General features: G+C 44.8%; 1 protein-coding gene across 27 annotated transcripts in view; it reads right to left on the bottom strand.

Moving 5' to 3' along the window:
- The window catches only part of LOC117710731 (scavenger receptor cysteine-rich domain-containing protein DMBT1), a 117146-nt gene that overhangs the window by 29906 nt on the left and 68331 nt on the right, over positions 1-18909 (bottom strand). For all 27 annotated transcript variants that reach the window (XM_076911717.1, XM_076911737.1, XM_076911727.1 and 24 more), the window contains 14 exons: positions 18256-18473; positions 17027-17338; positions 16367-16399; positions 13834-13987; positions 12036-12253; positions 11134-11445; positions 9935-9985; positions 9077-9115; positions 7097-7408; positions 6506-6529; positions 5769-5810; positions 4117-4431; positions 2642-2686; positions 1325-1639 (listed from right to left, as the gene is read on the bottom strand). In XM_076911717.1, the coding sequence (XP_076767832.1) occupies positions 1325-1639; positions 2642-2686; positions 4117-4431; positions 5769-5810; positions 6506-6529; positions 7097-7408; positions 9077-9115; positions 9935-9985; positions 11134-11445; positions 12036-12253; positions 13834-13987; positions 16367-16399; positions 17027-17338; positions 18256-18473 (2390 nt within the window). The remainder of the gene's footprint in view (positions 1-1324; positions 1640-2641; positions 2687-4116; positions 4432-5768; positions 5811-6505; positions 6530-7096; positions 7409-9076; positions 9116-9934; positions 9986-11133; positions 11446-12035; positions 12254-13833; positions 13988-16366; positions 16400-17026; positions 17339-18255; positions 18474-18909) is intronic.

Below are 18909 nucleotides of genomic sequence, written 5' to 3'. Positions count from 1 at the left end.
CACCTTCTGAGCAGGCAACGAATGCGTCCTTGTAACCACATGCTCAGTGCCCAGAGAACTCAGCCTGCCTCACAGAGAGTGCATGGAAATATAAGTTAAACAAGCTCTCATCATGGACAGTGTCCTGAGAATAAGCGATTACTGAGTGCTCAGCTCTAAACCGGAGCCCAGGGAATGCAGAGAAGAGGGGCAGAACGAATGTAAGAGCTGGGGGTGGAGGGGGCACCATGTCTTCTGGGCATAGTATTGCTGTGATCCTCATGACTCGCTGCAGTTATGGTTATATGTTCACAATAGAGCCAACAAGCCTCTCAAGTCGTCTAGGAAGATGGGGCTAGAGCCATCGCCAAACAGACTGCTCCTGGGAGCTGTCAGGGTTACCCCACAGCCCAGATGCTGACATACCACTTGGGTGGCCTGTACACCCCCCAAAATCACACACAGGCAGCACTACTTGGACTCGGCAGATTACAGAAAAAAGAAAGAAAAAACGAAAAGCCTTGAAAGAGGAGAGGGAATGTGTTGAGTGGAATCCAGGTATTCATGGAAAGTAGGAGGGGGGAACTGGGGATGGATATGATCAAGATACATTGGCTGAAAGTGTTAAAGGATAAATAAAATCTAAAAATGAATATATGTTAAATAAACAGACGAATTACTTAAATTCTCTTATCTTAGTCTCTGCCTTATTTAAGAGATTCTTGGCCAACGTTATTTACATCCCATCTGATTTTCTTCTCTTTTATGTTGGGACAGAACAAAAGAAAACATAATCCATAAACTTTGTTGAATGAAACAAAGAAAAAGAGAAAGAAAGAATGAAGGAAAGAGAGAAATAAAGAAAGAAAGAAAGAAAGAAAGAAAGAAAGAAAGAAGAGAAGAAAGAAGGAAAACAACAGGAAACAATCCAAAATGAGAGGCCACAAAGAGACAGTTTAAACTAAGAAAGAGAAACTGGGTTGTGTTCATAGCCTTCTCAAGACCAGTACTGAAAGCCTCAGAGCTCAAAGCAGACAATATAAGGAAAATGCCATTACTGCAGTGGCTAGTGAACAGAGCACCTGGAGAGTCCTTAAAGATGTGTCTCTAAGAGGAATTCATGGGTGTTGTGTAAAACATGAAACACTGAGCAGTGATGGGCAGAAGGAAGGGCAGGGTGTACAGTGAGGCTGTTACATTACACATGTATCTCTGCCCCAGCAAGCTTTGGAATGCTGAGATAAGGCCTTGGGCATGATCAGCAGACCCCACCAGCATCCAAATGTCCCCAGGTGAATTTCCAGTACTCTCATCAAGGATCAGTGACAAAGCCAGCAGTGAGTACCTGAGCAGATGACACTGGCATCTTCATGGTGGCCACAGTTGTGGACAGACAAGCCTGGGTGGTGGCACTGGCCTAGGGACATCTCACTGCCCTGGCACTTCACATCGTCCAGGAAGATGCTCCCTACGCCCTCTCCAAAGTGGCCACTCCCAAGGGCACTGACACCCTTCCCACAGTTCAGCTGCCGGCACACAACATGGGCATCCTCGATGTCCCAGAGGTCATCACAAACAGTGCCCCATGTGCCATTGTGGTGGATTTCCACTCGCCCTTCACACTGGTTCTTTCCATCCACCAACCTGATGGTGAGCTGGTCTGGAGAAGACACAGGGGTTAGTCCTGGGGTGTTGTGGGTACCACAGTGCACTTTTCTTTAGTTATTAATACTATCCCTCTAGAGCCAGAGGGGTCAAGGACACCACAAAAAGACCAAAAGAGTCAACTAACCTGGGCCCATGGGAACTCACAGAGACTGAACCATTGACCAAAGAGCGTGCATGGGCTAGACATGGGCCTCATACACATATGTAGCATGATCTCCATGTGGGTCCCCTAACAACTGGAGTTGGGGCTAACTCTGACTCTGTTATCCCATTTTGGACCCCTTTCCCTTAGCTGGGCTGCCTAGTTTAGCCTCAGTGGGAGAGGTTGCAGCTAGTCCAATTGCAGCTTGATGTACCACAGTGGGTTGGAAGGGGGACTTCCATTCTCAGAGGAGAAGGGGAGGGGGAAGTAGGTGGAGGAAGTGTGAGGTGAAACTGGAAGGAGAGGAAGGAGGGGACACCAGTCGGGATGTAAAGGGAATAAATAAACAAATTAACTAAGGGAAGAAAAGGAAAAGAAAAAAATATTATCCCTCTAAATCTCGGAACTGTAGGAACCCTGGCTTCCTGCCTCTAAGCACCACAGGACTACACCGTATTAATGGTCCTAAGGGCAGTGACTTGTTTTCTCTTGTTAATTCTGATTTCTTATCTCTAGACTAAAAATACACTACATTATTACAACGATTATTCTATCCTTGGATCCAAGCCACAGAATCTTATCAGCATCCCGGTAACTATGCCAACCTCAAGCTTTGTCTCTTTCTTCTAGATGAAGCTTGTTTCTTGGTGCAAGTTCAAAGTCAAAATGATCTAAAAGGCTGGGACATGACGAGCAGTAACAGTCCATATGAACAGCCTTCCCTCCGGTTCACTTTCTCATCCCAGGGAGAGTGAGCTCTAGGTAGCCAGCAATAGATGGTTCAGGCTATAAACTTAGTGGGATCCCTAGAAAGGTCTGATAATCAGGAGGGAAAAGCAATGAGAATATTACCAGCTGTGGGAGCCACTCCTGCTGAAGCTGAGGCACCAACAACAACTAGAAGAGAAAATCAGAAACACTGACATCAGTGGGGGTTCATCCAATAAAATGTCACAAGTCAAGTGATCATGAGTCCTCATCATGCCCCTGTGTTGGGGCACACATGTGGCGTGGTCATATGTTGTAGCCAGCTAATGCTGACAGTGCCTCAGAGCCACCGATCTTTCCTCACCTGACTTACTAATACTCACTGGGACCATCTCTCAAGCTGATAGGCAGGTGGCACTTAGTCCATCTGTGGCATGGACATTTTAACTTAGAGTTTTTAATTCCCCGGCATCATGAAACTAACTCTTCAGATATAAACAGAACAAGACAACCAGTAAACTGACAGAGTGGAGGACAGACCACCTCTCTCCACCTTGATCCTCACACCATCTCCCAGCCTCACCCCTGCCTGGCCCTCTAGAAGGAGGAGAATGAGGTGTACTGGGCAGTGGTGAGGCCCAGCAGTGGAGCAATTAATTAATAACAAAGCAAAGTTTCAGTGGTCAAGATTTTTTAAGGTTTTATTAAAATCTATTCTCTCATATATTTTATCCCAACCACAATTTCCCCTGCTTCCTCTCTTCTCAGTCTATTTCTCCCTATCTTCCCTGTTCCCCACAATTCACCACTCCTGTTTCCTTTCAGAAAAGTACAGGTCCCCCAGGGATATCAAAAAACCATGACATATCAAGTTGCAATAAGACTAGGCACCTCCCCCCATATCAAGGCTGGCCCAGGCAACCCAGTGGGAGGGAAGTGTGCCAAAAGCAGGCAAAAGTGTCAAGGTAGCCAGCACTCCCCCTGTTAGGAGTCCCACAAGAAGACCAACCTATACAACCATAGCATATATGCAGAGGGCTTAGGTTAGACCCATGCAAGCCCCCTGGTTGTTAGTTCAGTCTCCATGAGCCTCTATGAGGCCAGGCTAGTCAATTCTGTGTGTTTTCTTGTGGTGTCCTTGACCCTTCTCATTCCTAACAATCTTTCCTTCCTCTCGTCCACAAGATTCTTTGGTCAAGTTTTTTTGAGTGGTTACCTAAACTCGTTCCTTGTAGCAAGAAAGTCCCATCATGGGAAGTGCATGAGGAGAGCATTGGCATAGTCAAGCTGTCTGAAATTTCATCGCGAGGACTTACAAGTTTGATGCACACAGAAGGGCCATTCCCAGGAGTTTAACGGTCTGACAGCAGGTGTATTATTGCTTATAGGACTTCCATGTGTAAGGCTTTCGAAACAGGCTGTGACAATGGACACCCACTTCCCGACACTAGGGTGACCAATGTTGTTGGCTGCTGGAGTCCAAGTGTGCTGGAGGAGCATACCAGTCTCAGTGCAAAGCCAGGACAGGTGTGCCTCTGCAGGGACCCTGTGCCCTTCTGTGCTATGCTACCTGGTTTGTAGCTTGGGAGGAAAATAAATTTCCAGCAGAGATCAAGTACCTGAACAGATGGCACCCGCATCCTCATGGTGCTCACAGTTGTGCACAGAAAGGCCAAGGTGGTGGCAGTGCCCCAGGTTGGTCTCTGTGCCCAAGCATCTCACGTCGTCTAGGAAGATGGGGCCAGAGCCATCGCCAAACAGACTGCTCCTGGGGGCTGCCAGGGCCGCTCCGCAGCCCAGTTGTTGACATACCACTTGGGCGGCCTGTATGCCCCAAAGGTCATCACACACAGTCCCCCAGGTCCCGTTGAAGTAGACTTCTACACGTCCCTCACACTGGCTTCTCCCGTCAGCCAGTCTCACCAGCTGCAGATCTGCAGGAGCCAAGGATCAAGTCAGCTGAGGGTCCTTCTGTGCTCAAGGGAAACTGCAAATCAAGCTGGAGAATCCTAGCCTGGCGTGCAGCCAGCTGTTGGGGTAACATGCACCTGTCTATGAAGGGCTATGAATGCAGGCTACCTATATACCCAAAGGAACACATAGGGCCACTTTCTGTACTGGAAATTTAACATGTTTCTACTTGTGCTAGATTGCTGTCCTGGGCAGTTTGGTTATGGAATGGAGACCGCAGTCTAGCATTGAGGAAGATGTGCCTAAAAATATTGTTCTCCCATGGAGCTGTTTCCATGGCTTTTTTTTTTTTTTAACCATTTCTTTTTTGAGATGAAGGGTCTCACTAACATTCCTAGACTGGCCTAGACCTCACATCCAGGTAGGCTTGGAACATGTCTCAGTCTCCCAAGCAGCTGAGGTTTCCAGGCCTTTGACACCATGCCCAGGGCTCACTGATGTTAGGGTCTATTTTTTTTTTTTTTTTTTTTTTTTTTTTTTTTTTGTCTTCTTCAGAAAATCACTTTCTAAAGGCTAAAAACATTGCATCTCTGTGCAGAGAGCTCAGGCTGTATGTCTAACTTGGTTCTCTCAGGTAGGATGTAACTGATAAGATACAATTAGTTGCTCATCCCTTGAATCTATAAAGCTGTAAACTATTTTTCAAAGCGGGCACAGCATCCCTGAGGCAAAGTGTGAAAAAGACTTTGAACTAAAGCAGAGTCGGAACCCTCAGGACTGGGAGAGCACAACGTGGAGCCCAGCCTTTGAGCATCAGATGCTGCAGTTGAGGTGAGTGAATTGGCTTTGTCCTTTATAAAGAAACAAACAAAACCCATAATAGAAGACATCACATGTCACAAGCTTTACTGAGCTTCTTTGTTTTATAACATCAAGGCCATGAAACTAATTTTTTTTTCTAACTCCTCCCTTCTTTCCCCCTCACTGCATCCCTCCCACCGCCCGATGTGTGTGTGTTTGTGTGTGTGTGTAGACCATGTTAGATATCATTCCAGGTTTATTCTTCGGGATACCTACTACCTTGTGTTTTGGAGACAACATCTTTTATGTTTTCTGGAACTGGCTGATTTAGCTTGACTGGCCAGAGATTGCCAGGGATTTGTCTGTCTCCATTTGTCTCAAACTAGTATTTCCAGCATGTGCCACCATGCCTGGGTTCTGGAGACTGAACCAGATCCTTGTTCTTGGGTGGCCAGAACTTTACCTACTGAGCTGTCTCCCCAGACTTATTTGAATCATTTCTGTTGGTCCCAGTCAGCCTCAGAACAGAGATTCACAGACTGTAAGAGTGGGAAGGTACCTGGATGCAAACCATGTAGACGTTCCTCAGAAGCTGAAGTAGCTGCACAGGTAAGAATGGGGGAAAAGTCACTACAGACACATACTAAGCAAACAAAATGATACCTCATACTCTTAAGTGTCACCTAAATTATATAAGCAAGTTGGCCTTTAAACAACCCCACTGAGTAACCAATCAAATAGTTTCCAATTAAACTGTGATAATGGCTCATGCCTGTATGTGCTTATTATTCTAAATAAGAATGAGACATAAAATTCATGTTGGGATCATGAAGCTCCGGCCTCATAATAGGGGCCTAACTGTCATATCAGCTCCATCCCAGATCCCAAATACACACTGCAGATAAAGAAGGAGCCCCTAACCCCAGGTTCTTTTGCCTCTAAGCAAAAGAACTCTGATGGTCTGGTGGTCTGCACTTTGTGGCCTACCAAGGCCTCTACTGTAAGAACATCTTGGGTCAAAAGCTGGTATCATATTTTCCTGCTGAAATGTGGTGCTCGTGTGCAAAAGGGATGACACACCAATATGTTAATTTCAGGATACCTTTCCTCTGGGTGCATGGCAGGGCCCCCGGGGACTAGTAAATAGCCCTGGGTCCTAATCTTCTAGAACAGTCTAGAGATCAAGGAATTGTCAAAAAATAATTTAAAATTCAGAAGAGAGACCCAGTGTGGTAATCCTTCTGGTAGACTCTAGTCACCAAGCAGGAAACACAGTAGTCATGAACTCGCACATACCTGAATGTCCATTAGCTGCAGAATCTATAGAGAGAATGGAAACATGACATGCCAGGTATTAGAAACAAGATGGTGAAGTGCCCTAAGGACATGGTCATTGTTTAATTATAATTGAAGAAAGCTAGGTGTGAGCAATTCTTCTTAAGTATCCAAGACTGTTTCCTCTTCTGTGAGTTTTCACCTGCCTAAAAACGTAGGCACACTATTTTGACTGTGTTAATCTTAATAACTAAAATGATAATAGCTAGTTATTTGTATAATTTATGGTTTCTTAGATGCTCAACTAAACATTGTATGCAGGTTGTCTTGTTAACTCCTACCAACCCTGTGAGGCTAGTACTATTATTTTCTTTCTTCCTTCCTTTCTTCCTTTTGTCTGTCTGTCTGTCTGTCTTTCTCCCTTTCTTTCTTTTGCTGATTAATCTCTTTAGACCCTCAGTTTGAAAACAGACACCCTAAGTGTTGCGAGCATCGTTTTCAATGTTGGAAAAGAAACCCACTGTCCTGACTGTGGGGTAGGCTCCAGGTGTGTCAGCATTCAGATTTGGCTTGGGCAGTTCCCTGACTGGTCTAGGATAGACTTTCTCTTACCTGAACAGATGACACCAGCATCTTCCTGGTGCCCACAATTATGGGTGAGCCAGTCTCTGTGAGAGCACTGTGCCAGGGAAGATTCTGTTCCTGTGCAGTTGACATCATCAAGGGCAATGCTGCCTGACCCAGGGCCGAAACTGCTGCCTCGCAGGGCAGACAAAGCTGGACCACAGCCAAGCTGTCTGCAGACCACGTGGGCATCCTCTATGGACCAGTTGTCATCACACACAGTCCCCCACGTGTTGGCGTAGTACACCTCAACTCGACCTTCACACCTGTTTGTTCCATTCACCAGTCGCAGGTCCAGACCTGTAAGTAATTCAGGAACAATCCTCTCGAAGGTCTATCCTCAAAGACTGCCAGGAAAAGCAGCTATTTCTTGGGAGTCATGAATTGATAGTAAAAGGATGGCAAACTCACTTCCCCTTCATTTCATTTCAAATTGATTAAATTTTAGTCCTTGGTCCCACTCAGTAGGTTTTCAAGGTTGTGTTTGGTAAAGAAATGATTGTCCCTTGGCCAGCTGGATCAGGAACTTGCCCTTGGTCCTCTTACTGCAAGTTGTAAGTTTTGATTTCTGGTACTCACAAAATATGTCATATTTTTATCATTTTCTTTTCTTGATAAGCTGTGCTAATTGGTATGTGTGTATGTGTGTTTGTGTGCACGCATGTGTGCGCATCTGCATGTGTATGTGTGTGTGTATGTGTGTGTGTGTGTGAGTGAGTGTGTGAGTGTGTGTGTGTGTGTATGTGTGTGAGTGTGTGTGTGTGTGTGTGTACACTGATCAAGGGATGATAGTACTAGACACCGGGATCAAGTGTGACCCATGTGTCACAGTATTCCGGGGAATGAGAAAGATTCCCACAAGAAAATGATTCCCACTGTCAAAAGTTGCTATGTCAGAAGAGAATAAAAGGTCAGAAGACAGCTAAGATCACTTCCTAGGTAGGGCTGGGTAAGGACAGAATGACACCCTGAGCCTTAACGGGAGCCAGCTTTCACAACTTCCATGCAAATCGTTCTTGCTTCTTGCAGGATTTCCTTTTTGTTTTGTTTTGTTTTGTTTGGAGAGGAAAGAGTTTATTTCATCTTATATCTTATAGTACATTATGAATGGTAGTCAGGAGAGGAAATCAAACATGAACTTGGAGGCAGGCACTGAAGAAGAATTCATGAAGAAATAGAATTACTATCTTCTGCAGACTGATTTCTTATTCCAGCTGTTCAGGGATGGCACTTGCAATGGTAAATCATCAGTCAAGAAAATACTCAATGATCTTTTTTCTCCTCGACAGTCTGATGGAGACATTTTTACAACTGAAGTTTCCTTTTTCAGTTTGACTCCTGTTAGACTATATTTGATTTTTTTTTTATAAAAAGCAAAGAAAGAACAAAAGAAACGAGGAACAAAAGAAAGAAAAAGAAAGAAAGAAAGAAAGAAAGAAAGAAAGAAAGAAAGAAAGAAGGGAGGGAGGGAGGGAGGGAGGGAGGGAGGGAGGGAGGGAAGAAGGAAGGAAGGAAGGAAGGAAGGAAGGAAGGAAGGAAGAAAGAAAGAAAGAAAGAAAGAAAGAAAGAAAGAAAGAAAGAAAAGAAAGAAAGAATGAATTTCTCAGAGAACCAGCTCCTGGTTTTGTTGATACTTTGTGTAGTTCTTTTTGTTTCTACTTGGTTGATTTCAGCCCTGAGTTTTATTTTTTCCTGCGTCTACTCCTCTTGGGTGTATCTGCTTCTTTTTGTTTTAGAGCTTTCAGGTGTGTTGTTAAGCTCTTGCAGTATTTTCTAGTCCCAGATTTTCTAGATAGTCCAGGCATTCCCAGTCCTCCAGAATCAACAGAATCAGCCTGAGCTGAGCAGTGGGAGAGGATGGGAATACACAGTGGACTCAGCAGGGATGCTCCTCCTAGTCCAGCACTGCTGGAATCTAGACTCAAACACACAAAGGAAAAGGCAACTGAGGAGAGAAGAAAAGGTTACCTGTTGATGTGTGCACCTCTGGCAGCTTTACTAGTGATGCTAAAAATGGATAGAAAGCAAAAAGAAGAAAATTATACAGCTTTGTTAGGTGTCAGGTGTCTTCAACCCTTCATCAACTTCCAGTGGGCTCTCCACCTTTGAACCATCTAAAGACAGCTTCTAATCACCTGCCTTCATGGTACTTTTCTCTGTAAAGAATAAGCCTCCCATCTCTCAGTCAGTGTGCACACAGTGAATACAAATTACTTTATAAGCACAATAAAACCACAGCCTGGGGTGAACAGATTTTAAAAAAAATAGATACAGTTTAAAGCCAATAAAATATCCTTTGAAGACCTCTGCTACAAGAGCCAACCAAACTGGCGCTTCTTCTGAAGGCTTAGGGTCATTCTTTCTCTCAATTCTGCATATTGAACTTTGCTCCTTAAGATCTGTCCTGAAGATCAGCTGACTGAATTTGAAATGTGGCAACTACTGGGCCCCAAATAGCCAGGAGCACATGGAAACGTTAATGCTTTTTCATCCTTCCTTCAGGGATAAAGTAAGAGGGAAATTCTTACAGTACTCTGATCAGAAGATAATGGCTGATGTCTTCATAGCACATTTTGTCACATGCTAAGCACTGTGCCAACCTCTCCTTCTTGCACAAGGAAGGTCACCCAATCCCAGCATATCCTGAGGATGCAAATGCCACCACTCACCTCACTCATCCAGGGGAGAAACCAGAGATAGTTCAGGGTTTTGCTCAATGTACAGATGATGAAAACAGGGTGTTTGACCCTTAAACATCTACCCTACTTCCTAGTGTGACTTTGCCAATGCAAGTTACAGCCAATCAATCAAGAAAACTGACATTACCTGAGATCATATCACTCACAAGAAATGATGGTGCTGGCTGGGACAGAGAGGCTATAAAAGACATAAGAAGAGTAGAAAGTCACCGTCACTGTCTTCATTCTATTAAACCCCATAGGTAAGCCTGTTTATTTGAATTATTTGGGGAAAAAAACTAAAGCTAGATGTATTCCATCTCTGCATCAAAGAGTGACCACTAGTCACCACCTGAGTTTCTGGATTCCTAGATTCATTCTGTCCTGATAATGGATACTAGAATATAATTTTCTTTCTTTTAAAAAACAAACTGTGGCCACAGTGATAGTAACCTATATGAAGCATCTGTCTTGCTAGTTAGTTTGGTATTGTAATTCTTATTTTTAATTAGTTAGTAAGTTGATCAATTAGAGACAAGATCCCATATAGTCCAGGCTAACCTCAAACTTGCTGTGAACTTGCTGTGTAGCTGTCATGTGGTTGCTGGGAACTGAACTTGGATCTTCTGCATGAGCCATATTAGGGCTCTATATTAAAATTTAAATAACGTGTCTTACATGATTTTATTGTCACTGTGTATGGTGGTTTGAGTGAAAATGACCCTTATAGGTTCACATATTTGAATGATCAGTCCCTTGCTGGTAGAATTGTTTGGGAAGGATTAGGAGGTGTGGCTTTGTTGAAGGAGGTAGGTCCCCGGAGGCAGACAGTGAGGTTTCAAAAGCCTAAAAAATTCCCAATCAGCTTGATCTGCTTCTCTGCGTGGATCAAGGTGTGAACGCTCAGCTACCACACCAGCACCATGCCTACCTGCCTGCTGTCACACTCTCTGCCACGACTCTAACCCCTCTGGAACCATGATCCCCAAATAAAATATTTTCTTTTATAAGTTATCTTGGTGATGGTGTTCTTTCATAGCAATTGAAAAGTAACAAAGACATTGTGTTTGTGCTTAAGTATGGTCTGTTTGCAGCCTGCCTGTGGCCCTGGTTCTCTAAGCTGATCAAGTTTAAAGCTTCCTTGTGAAAGGAATGCACATAAATAAAGGGCCAGGCAAAAGGAAATGGCTATGAAAATCACACCTTGAGTAGCAGGTAGGTGTGGTGGGAACAGTGCGCCTGGGGACTTTCCTAGATTTTTTTCCTTTTTTTCTGTGTGGTGTGGCAGAACAGAAGGTTCCCAGAAGTACAGAGTCATTAACCCACCTAGTTCAGAACCCAGCCCACCTGAGCAGACAACACCAGCATCTTCGTGGTGGCCACAGTTGTGGGCGAGCCAGCCACTGTGCAGACATTGCCACAGTCTGGCTTCTGTTCCCATGCACTCCACATCATCCAGGACAATGGGGCCTAGGCCTCGCTCGAAATGTGCTCGGCCAATGGCTACCACAGCCCCACCACAGCCGAGCTGCCGGCACACCACCTGGGCGTCTCTCAGGTCCCAGCTGTCATCACATACTGTGCCCCAGCTGCCATTGTAGAAGAGCTCCACTCGGCCCTCACACGGGTGGCTGCCATTGGCTAGTCTGAGAGCCACATCTGAAAAAGCAGACAAACCGGGTCAACCACCCCCAGGTCCCCTTTGTCAATGGACACTTGAAGGTGTGGAAGACATGTTCTCTGCCTTGGCTAGCTTTGAGGGCTCTGTCCTCACAAGGGAGAGGGCATCTTGAAGGTTAGAGCTGGCTGTTGAGCAGCGTGGGCTTGATGGAAACGTGTTAGGTGGTCCAGGGAGAGGTTTTTAACACCCCCGCCCCTTCACACATAAATCTATATTTCACAAAACTCAAGAAAGACTCCCAAAATCCTTTTGTAAAGTGGGAAAACTGGACATGTAAACACAGTTGAGCTACCGTTTGTGAACTCATTATTAGCATAGTTGGGAACAAGACAGGTTTTAACACAGAGCTAGTTGAGTTCCCTTTCTTTTAAGAGTCCATGGACCTTTAACCTGATGCAGTATGCTCAGAGCAGTCTGCTTAGCCACTCTCTTCAACCTATATGTCAGGAGCTATCTATATCTGACAGGGATCTCTGGGAACCACTTTCAAATCCCTAGCTCCCAGGTAACTGAAGAGCCATCTGAGTTCAGCGTCACCAAGCAGGGCTGAGATGATGAACGGACCTACCTGTGTCTTTCTCATCTTGCAACAGAGACTCATAAGATGCAAAAAATCCAATGTTGGTGACGATTGCATCGCTGTGGAACACCACGCTCATGTGGCTCGAAGAAGAGGTAAATATTGGGGTTGTTTCAGAGCAGAATCTCCCCAGTAAAAATGGGTCACTTTGTGGGCCATCAAAAATCTCAATGAAGTCGTAAGGGCAGCCGTAGAAGTTTTCCATCCTGTGAATGAAATGGCTTCATTCAAGCTCTTTTCTTTCCTTGCTTTTTGTGTCTAGGAGGTTCCCAAGAGGTTACAGCAAGGGTCAGGCAAAGCTACTGCAGACCTGTAACTCCTCCCACAGGTTAGGAGAAGAGCTGATCCCACTGTCTCAGGCAAGGGTACCTTTCTACTTCCATTTGTGTGTGTGTGTGTGTGTGTGTGTTAAAACATTATTTTCACACAATATGTTCTGGCCACAGGTTTACCTCCTCTCAGTTCCTCCCACCTCCATGCTCTCTCACCCTACTCCATGTCCTTCCTTTTCTCTCTTTAAAAGATAAATAAACTAAAAAAACAAACAAGAACCCCTCCCAAACCCACAAAAGTGGAACTCAAAATATATGAGCAAAATACTTGGTACAACAAAATGCACCAAACAAAGCAATTTTACACACACACAAAAGAAAAGAAAGTCTACAAAATACCATTAAGTTTCTTTTCTTTTAATTTGTTAAAGTTTTAATTCAATAATATCTTTTCAATGTGAGCTATAAGCTCACGGAACATAATTTACATGATACCAATGGCTTATGGCAAAAAGTAAAAATCTGTCTCGTTCACCAGTCTCCCACACTTTATTCCCCTTCCCAGAAGCAGATCCTTTTCCTCCCATAGACAGTTTACACAGGAATGGTGGCAGACTTGACAGTTATCCACTGTTGCATCTGGTTCTGTAGCGATGGTCACTTAGCCTGTGACAGTAACATGTGGTGTACCAAAATTTGCTTAGTGGCTCTCCTGCTGATGGATAAGTAGCCTAACCCCAATCTACTGTTGCGGTGTGAAAGCTGCAAGCCTCTGTCTGTACTCACAGGAAGTAAGTTCCTGGGATTTGTGAACTTAAGCTTTTGTTTGGTATTACTAGGCCCTCGAAGGTACAGCTCACTTGGGAGACTTGTGGCTCTGTAGTATTTTACGTAATGTTTATGCATGCATGTGCTACAAGCATCCAGACATTCCTAATTCCTTCCCTTCTGATTTCTCCACTACCTCCCTCTCCACTTTTCCTCCCAAATTCACATGCTCTCTCTTTTTAAGTGTTATTCATTTTTACCTATTTGTTTATTGTGAGACAGGTCTCACAATATAACCCTGGACAGCTTTGAACAAATAGAGGTCTGCCTGCCTTTGCCTCTGGAGTGCTGGGGTTAAAGGCCTATGCCACTATGCCTATTTTTTTGGTTTGTTTGTTTTTAATTTGCTATCAACTAAATCCATTTAGTACTTTCTCTGTGTACATGGGTATGGGACTATCTAACAGAACATGGGTAGTCCTCTTAGTGTCCGAAGAAAAGTGGCTCTCTCTTAGTAGCTATCAACTACTGATAGTTCCTCAGACAGGGGTGGGACTTCATGAGCCCATCCCTCATCCATGCTGGGATTTTGGCTGGCTTGACATTGTGCAGGTCTTGTGCATGAAGTTTAGGCTGTTATGAGTTCATGTGTGCCACAGCTCTATTCTGTCCAACAAAGAGGTAGTAAACCTGTCATATGCAGAGCCAAGTAATAATAATCATACAAGCAGAGAATATTTACTCACTTGATCACTTCAAAGGTGAGTCTGATGTGAGCACTGTTATCCACTTGTATGTCCCAGGCACACACCACATTGGTGGGGTATTTTTTAGGATACCAAGGACTGGAGAAGGAGCCTGAACTATTTGTGAGCAAGCCACCACAATGGAAAATTTCATCTGTAAAAAAGAGTGAGGAAATCCCATGAGGAGACACTGACCTCTGATGCTTTTGCTTTGTTTGTTTGTGTGTGCGTGTGTGTGTGTGTTTTATCAATGTCAAGAGGAGATACAATGAAAGCAGGAGAGTAAAGAAAAGAAGCTGAGTATATGGAGTTAACACCTATAATAATCCTAGCACTGCGAAGGTGCAGCTCAAGTGTGAGGCCAGCATGAGCAGTAGAGTCTGAAGAAAGACTTCGCCACCAAAAAGAAATAGGGAAAACTTACTTCTTGTTGTTAGGATGCATTTTTAATGCAGTGTGTGTGTGTGTGTGTGTGTGTGTGTGTGTGTGTGTGTGTGTGTGTGTGTGTGTTTGTCTGTGGAGGATAGAAGAGGGCACTGGATCCCTTGGAACTGGAATTCATAGGCAGTTGTGAGCTGCCTAACACAGGCGTTAAGAATTGAGTTCAAGTCCCTTACCAGAACACCAAGCACCCTTAACTGATGAGTCATGTATCAAGCTTAAACAACAACAAAAACAACAACAACCCAAATCCAACCAACAAAATCCATTTTTTTTGAGACAGGGCTAACATAGCTCAGGCTGACTGTGTAGCTGGGGTGACTATGTAGCTGGAGTGACCTTGAACCTCATAGATCATTCAGCCTCTTCTTCCTGAGTGCTGGAATTATAGGCATGTACCATTATGACTACTTTTATGCAGCGTTAGGGACTGAACTCAGGGCTTCCTGTGTGCTAGACAAACAATTAAGCTACACACCCAGCATCAGTATCAGCCTCTTCATAGCTGAAGATCATTCTTTTTTTTTTTTTTTTTTTTTTTTTGTTTTTCGAGACAGGGTTTCTCTGTGTAGCTCTGGCTGTCCTGGAACTCACTCTGTAGACCAGGCTGGCCTCGAACTCAGAAATCCACCTGTGTCTGACTCCCAAGTGCTGGGATTAAAGGCGTGCGCCACCACTGCCTGGCGAAGATCATTCTCTTAGTGAAGAGAAAAATGATAACATCTAGAAGTGAACAGGCTTTATGAACCCAGGTGCACAGGAAGGTTTACATGTGCAAACCCAGAGGCAAAAGATCCGAAAACAATACAAACCAAGGTGGCCTTTCTCAGTAGGTTGTGCTATAGAACAGCTCATATTAGAGCAGTGGTTCTGAGCCTGTGGGTCGTGACCCCCATGGGGGTCATATATCTGATATCCTGCATATCAGATATTTATATTATGACTCATAACAACAGCAAAATTACAATTATGAAGTGGCACTGCAAATAATTTTATGGTTGGTGGGGGTCACCATAACATGAACCCTATTAAAGGGTTGCAGCATTAGGAAGGTTGAGGATCCTGATATGACTTCATTAAAAGAAATAATCGGGAAGCCACGAAACTGATGTAGCATCTTAGTTCCTATGACAGGAAGCCAACGTCAGCTCAGTATAAATTGTCCTAATCAATTATAAGCTGCCAACTCAGTTTTAACTAGGGACTCCCCAGGGAAGGCACTGGCACTTTCACCAGACATTTGCCTTGCCTCCAATTTTGCCCTCTCAAAGCCTGCACAGTCAGGGAAGCCCCAGATAGCTCTAGCTTGTGGCTGCTCAATTCAAAATGGCTATCTGCTTAAAATTTTTAAATTCTTTAAAACTTTAATGCTTACCTTTTAATTATTATATACAAATTGGATCTGAAATCAAGACCCAGATTAACTAAAGCAGCCAATTAGGGCAGAACTCTTGGTTTTGGTGTGGGACTATCTATAGACCCCATGTGCAGCAGCCTCATACATATTAAAGAAGAAAGGCCGGGTTAATGAGGAAAGAGAAGTGTATGCAGAAAGAGCTTAAGTGACACTGCAGCACCTGTCGTGACCTCACCGGCGGAGTCTGTGGAAATGCACAGACAAAAGGGTCATGATCAAGAATCTGCATCTATATTTGTTCTTTTCTTAAAACACTGAAGACTCCTGACCTTCAGAAGCCTTGTTTCCCCTGTGCCCAGCGAACAGAGATGGTATGTTTGTACTTCAGCGATATGGACAGGGGCCACTCCATACCACCCTGGAGTTTCTGGTTCCGTGCTCTGTCTCGACTCTTGTGATACGATCATCACTGCCAGCAGTTGGTCCTCTATCTACTGAGAGCCGAGAGATTTCATCTCTGGTTACATCTGAACCTCCTCTTTGTCTTATCTTCTCAACCTCTGCAGCAATTTAGTCCTGCCACATTGACAACTGTGATGGGCGTTACTGCTTTTGCTGATTAGAAACAAAGTATCTAATTGGGCCTTTCTCTCCAGCATCGGAACTTGAATGGTAGCTGGGATTCTCACCCACGAGGGCCCTGGCAACTGATTTGGATGAATTGACAGACAGTACCTGCTGGTTCTCCACTTGGTGCATCATCGGTACCTATTCAAAGACAGATGTGAGGGTGAGAGACAGGTTAAATAAGGTGGTCACATAACTCCCCAGAAAAATCTGGTACTTTCTTCAGAAGCAGACATGCTTTGTTCTGGGCCATTTGGAAAAGTAGACTTAAAACTCATCCAGGCTAGTGAAGGGATCAGCGAGCCAGAGTGAGGGAGCTCACTGTGCCCCTGTGGTTCAGGTGCAGCACTGTTATCACTTGAGTACAGATGCTATAGTCTCTACTTTATTGGAAGCTGTGGGTATTAAAGGAGAAGTCTAAGGCATTGGCTGTAGGACAGAGTTCAGCACTCGCAGAACACTTGGTGGGCACTAGATTGTTACCAGTACCCAGGCGTGCCGTGCCAGGAATACAATGTCCAATAATTCTAACCATTTATATAATTGCTAATTTCCAGATAAGATTTTTGAACCCTTTACAGATGCCAGAATCTAAGATTGAAAACTGACTCTTAAGTAAATTGACTTAAAAATTGGCTCAAAACCCAGAGCCCATTACTGACTGCTTGCCTGCTGGTGTTGACATCTCTCTTCCCAGTGGCTGGGGGCGGGGGGTACGGGGTTGGCAAGGCTCTCTCCCTGAGATGTGATGTAAGCCACACCACTCACCTGAGCAGACCACGCTGGCATCCTCATGGTGCCCACAGTTGTGGGAGAACCATCCGTGATGTGTGCATTGCCACACCTTGGCTTCATCCCCCATGCACTGCACATCATCCAGAATGATATGGCCCATGCCTTTGTCAAAGAAGCTCTCTGCTGGGGCCGACATGGCCTTGCCACAGCCGAGCTGCCGGCACACCACCTTGGCATCTGTCAGGTCCCAGCCGTCATCACACACTGTGCCCCAGGTCCCATTGTACAAGATCTCTACTCGGCCCTCACACCTGTGGCTGCCATTTACCAGTCTCAAGGCCATCCCTAGGAATGAAAAAAATAGGTGCTTTAGAGATGTGTTGTCCTCAGATTCTAGATGCATCTGCAAGTTGAAAAAAAAATGTTCTCCATGTTCAACCCTTGGAGTGGTCCTGTGACCTGATTTCCTAAAATTTTCTGACTGCTAAAATGCAATTAATGCCTATTAATTTTTAAATCTCTCTCTCTCTCTCTCTCTCTCTCTCTCTCTCTCTCTCTCTGTGTGTGTGTGTGTGTGTGTGTGTGTATGTATGTATGCATGCATGTATGAGTGTAAGTACATGTGTGGAGGTCAGAGGACAACTTTGGTTGGTGGTCCTTGCCTTGTTTGAGACACATCTTTTCTTCACTACTGCTTCCAGTTCACACCAGTCTAGCAGGTGTGTGAGTGTCTAAGAAGTCTCTGCCTCCTGGACTCAGGTTCTTGACCAACTGAGCCATTTCCAAACCCAGTATTTTAGAGTCTCTTAAGCTCACAAAAGCATCCCAGCTGGAGGATAGCTTACATTAAGCCACTGGAATGTTCTAGAACCCTGCAGCATAACCTGAGAGGTTCACAGGTGTATGATTAACCCAGCCAGAAGAAAGACTGACAAGTATACTTCGTGACAGTTCTAGAATAATATTTCATATTATCTCTTTTCCCTCCTTTGAGAAAGGAAATGGGCTTCTATTTGAGCACACACACACACTGTGGGAGACAGGAGACTCCAGACATCTGTTTCTAGATGCTTGGTGGAAGACAGTGACTGTGGCTGGCTGAGCAGGGGTAAGGGTTATGGCTGGCAGTGAGGATGCCACTCAGCAGAGGTGGGAACATCAGGTGTGGTGTAATTCAAGTCAGATTTCAAAAGCTTCTTGCCTCTAAATGGGACAAGGCACACCCAGTGCACTTCCTGCAAGGCGGGGGTCGGGATACCCACCATTTTGCCTTTCGCCTTGCTGAACGGTGTTGTACAGAGCATAGAAGCCCGAGTTGGTGATCATGGTGTCACTTTTAAACACCACCGTCATGAAATTTGAAGAGGAGAGGAATGTGAGTTCTGCCCCAGCACAGACTTTGCCCATGGAGAGTGAGGCGACTTGCTGTCCATCGAACACTTCCACAAAGTCGTAAGGGCACCCGTAGATGTCCTCTAGTCTGAGGGGATAGAAGCAGCATTAGTCTCCTCAAGACAATCCCCCATCTCCTTCCTCCCGCCCCCACACACTCCTCATTCCACATCTAAGAACCCCTTGAATCCGCCCCTCTCCCACCTCCCCTCCTGGTCTATCCTGATCTGTCAGACTTCCCATTCTTATCTGGTCCATTTTGGTGGCCTCCATCAGGAAGCCTAGCTTTCAGTCTCTTGGACCTTCTCCCTTTTTACCCTGAATATCTCTTTATTGTCTCTGACCCTTTAATCCAAGTCCTGCTTTGGGTGGTGGTCAGTGTCCATCAGAGATGAGCAGAATAAGATGTTCAGGAAGACCCCGAGTTAGGGAGATAATGACAAAAGGGCCTACTGGGAGGACTCATCTCACCAAGGTCCCAGCCTGCCCGTGTTTGCTTTAACCTGGATGATGAGAGAGTTGCA

Source organism: Arvicanthis niloticus, chromosome 1, assembly GCF_011762505.2.
Source record: "Arvicanthis niloticus isolate mArvNil1 chromosome 1, mArvNil1.pat.X, whole genome shotgun sequence".
NCBI lineage: Eukaryota > Metazoa > Chordata > Mammalia > Rodentia > Muridae > Arvicanthis > Arvicanthis niloticus.
The sequence above is the reverse complement of the archived record's forward strand: the minus strand, read 5'-3'. Positions and strand labels throughout refer to the sequence as shown.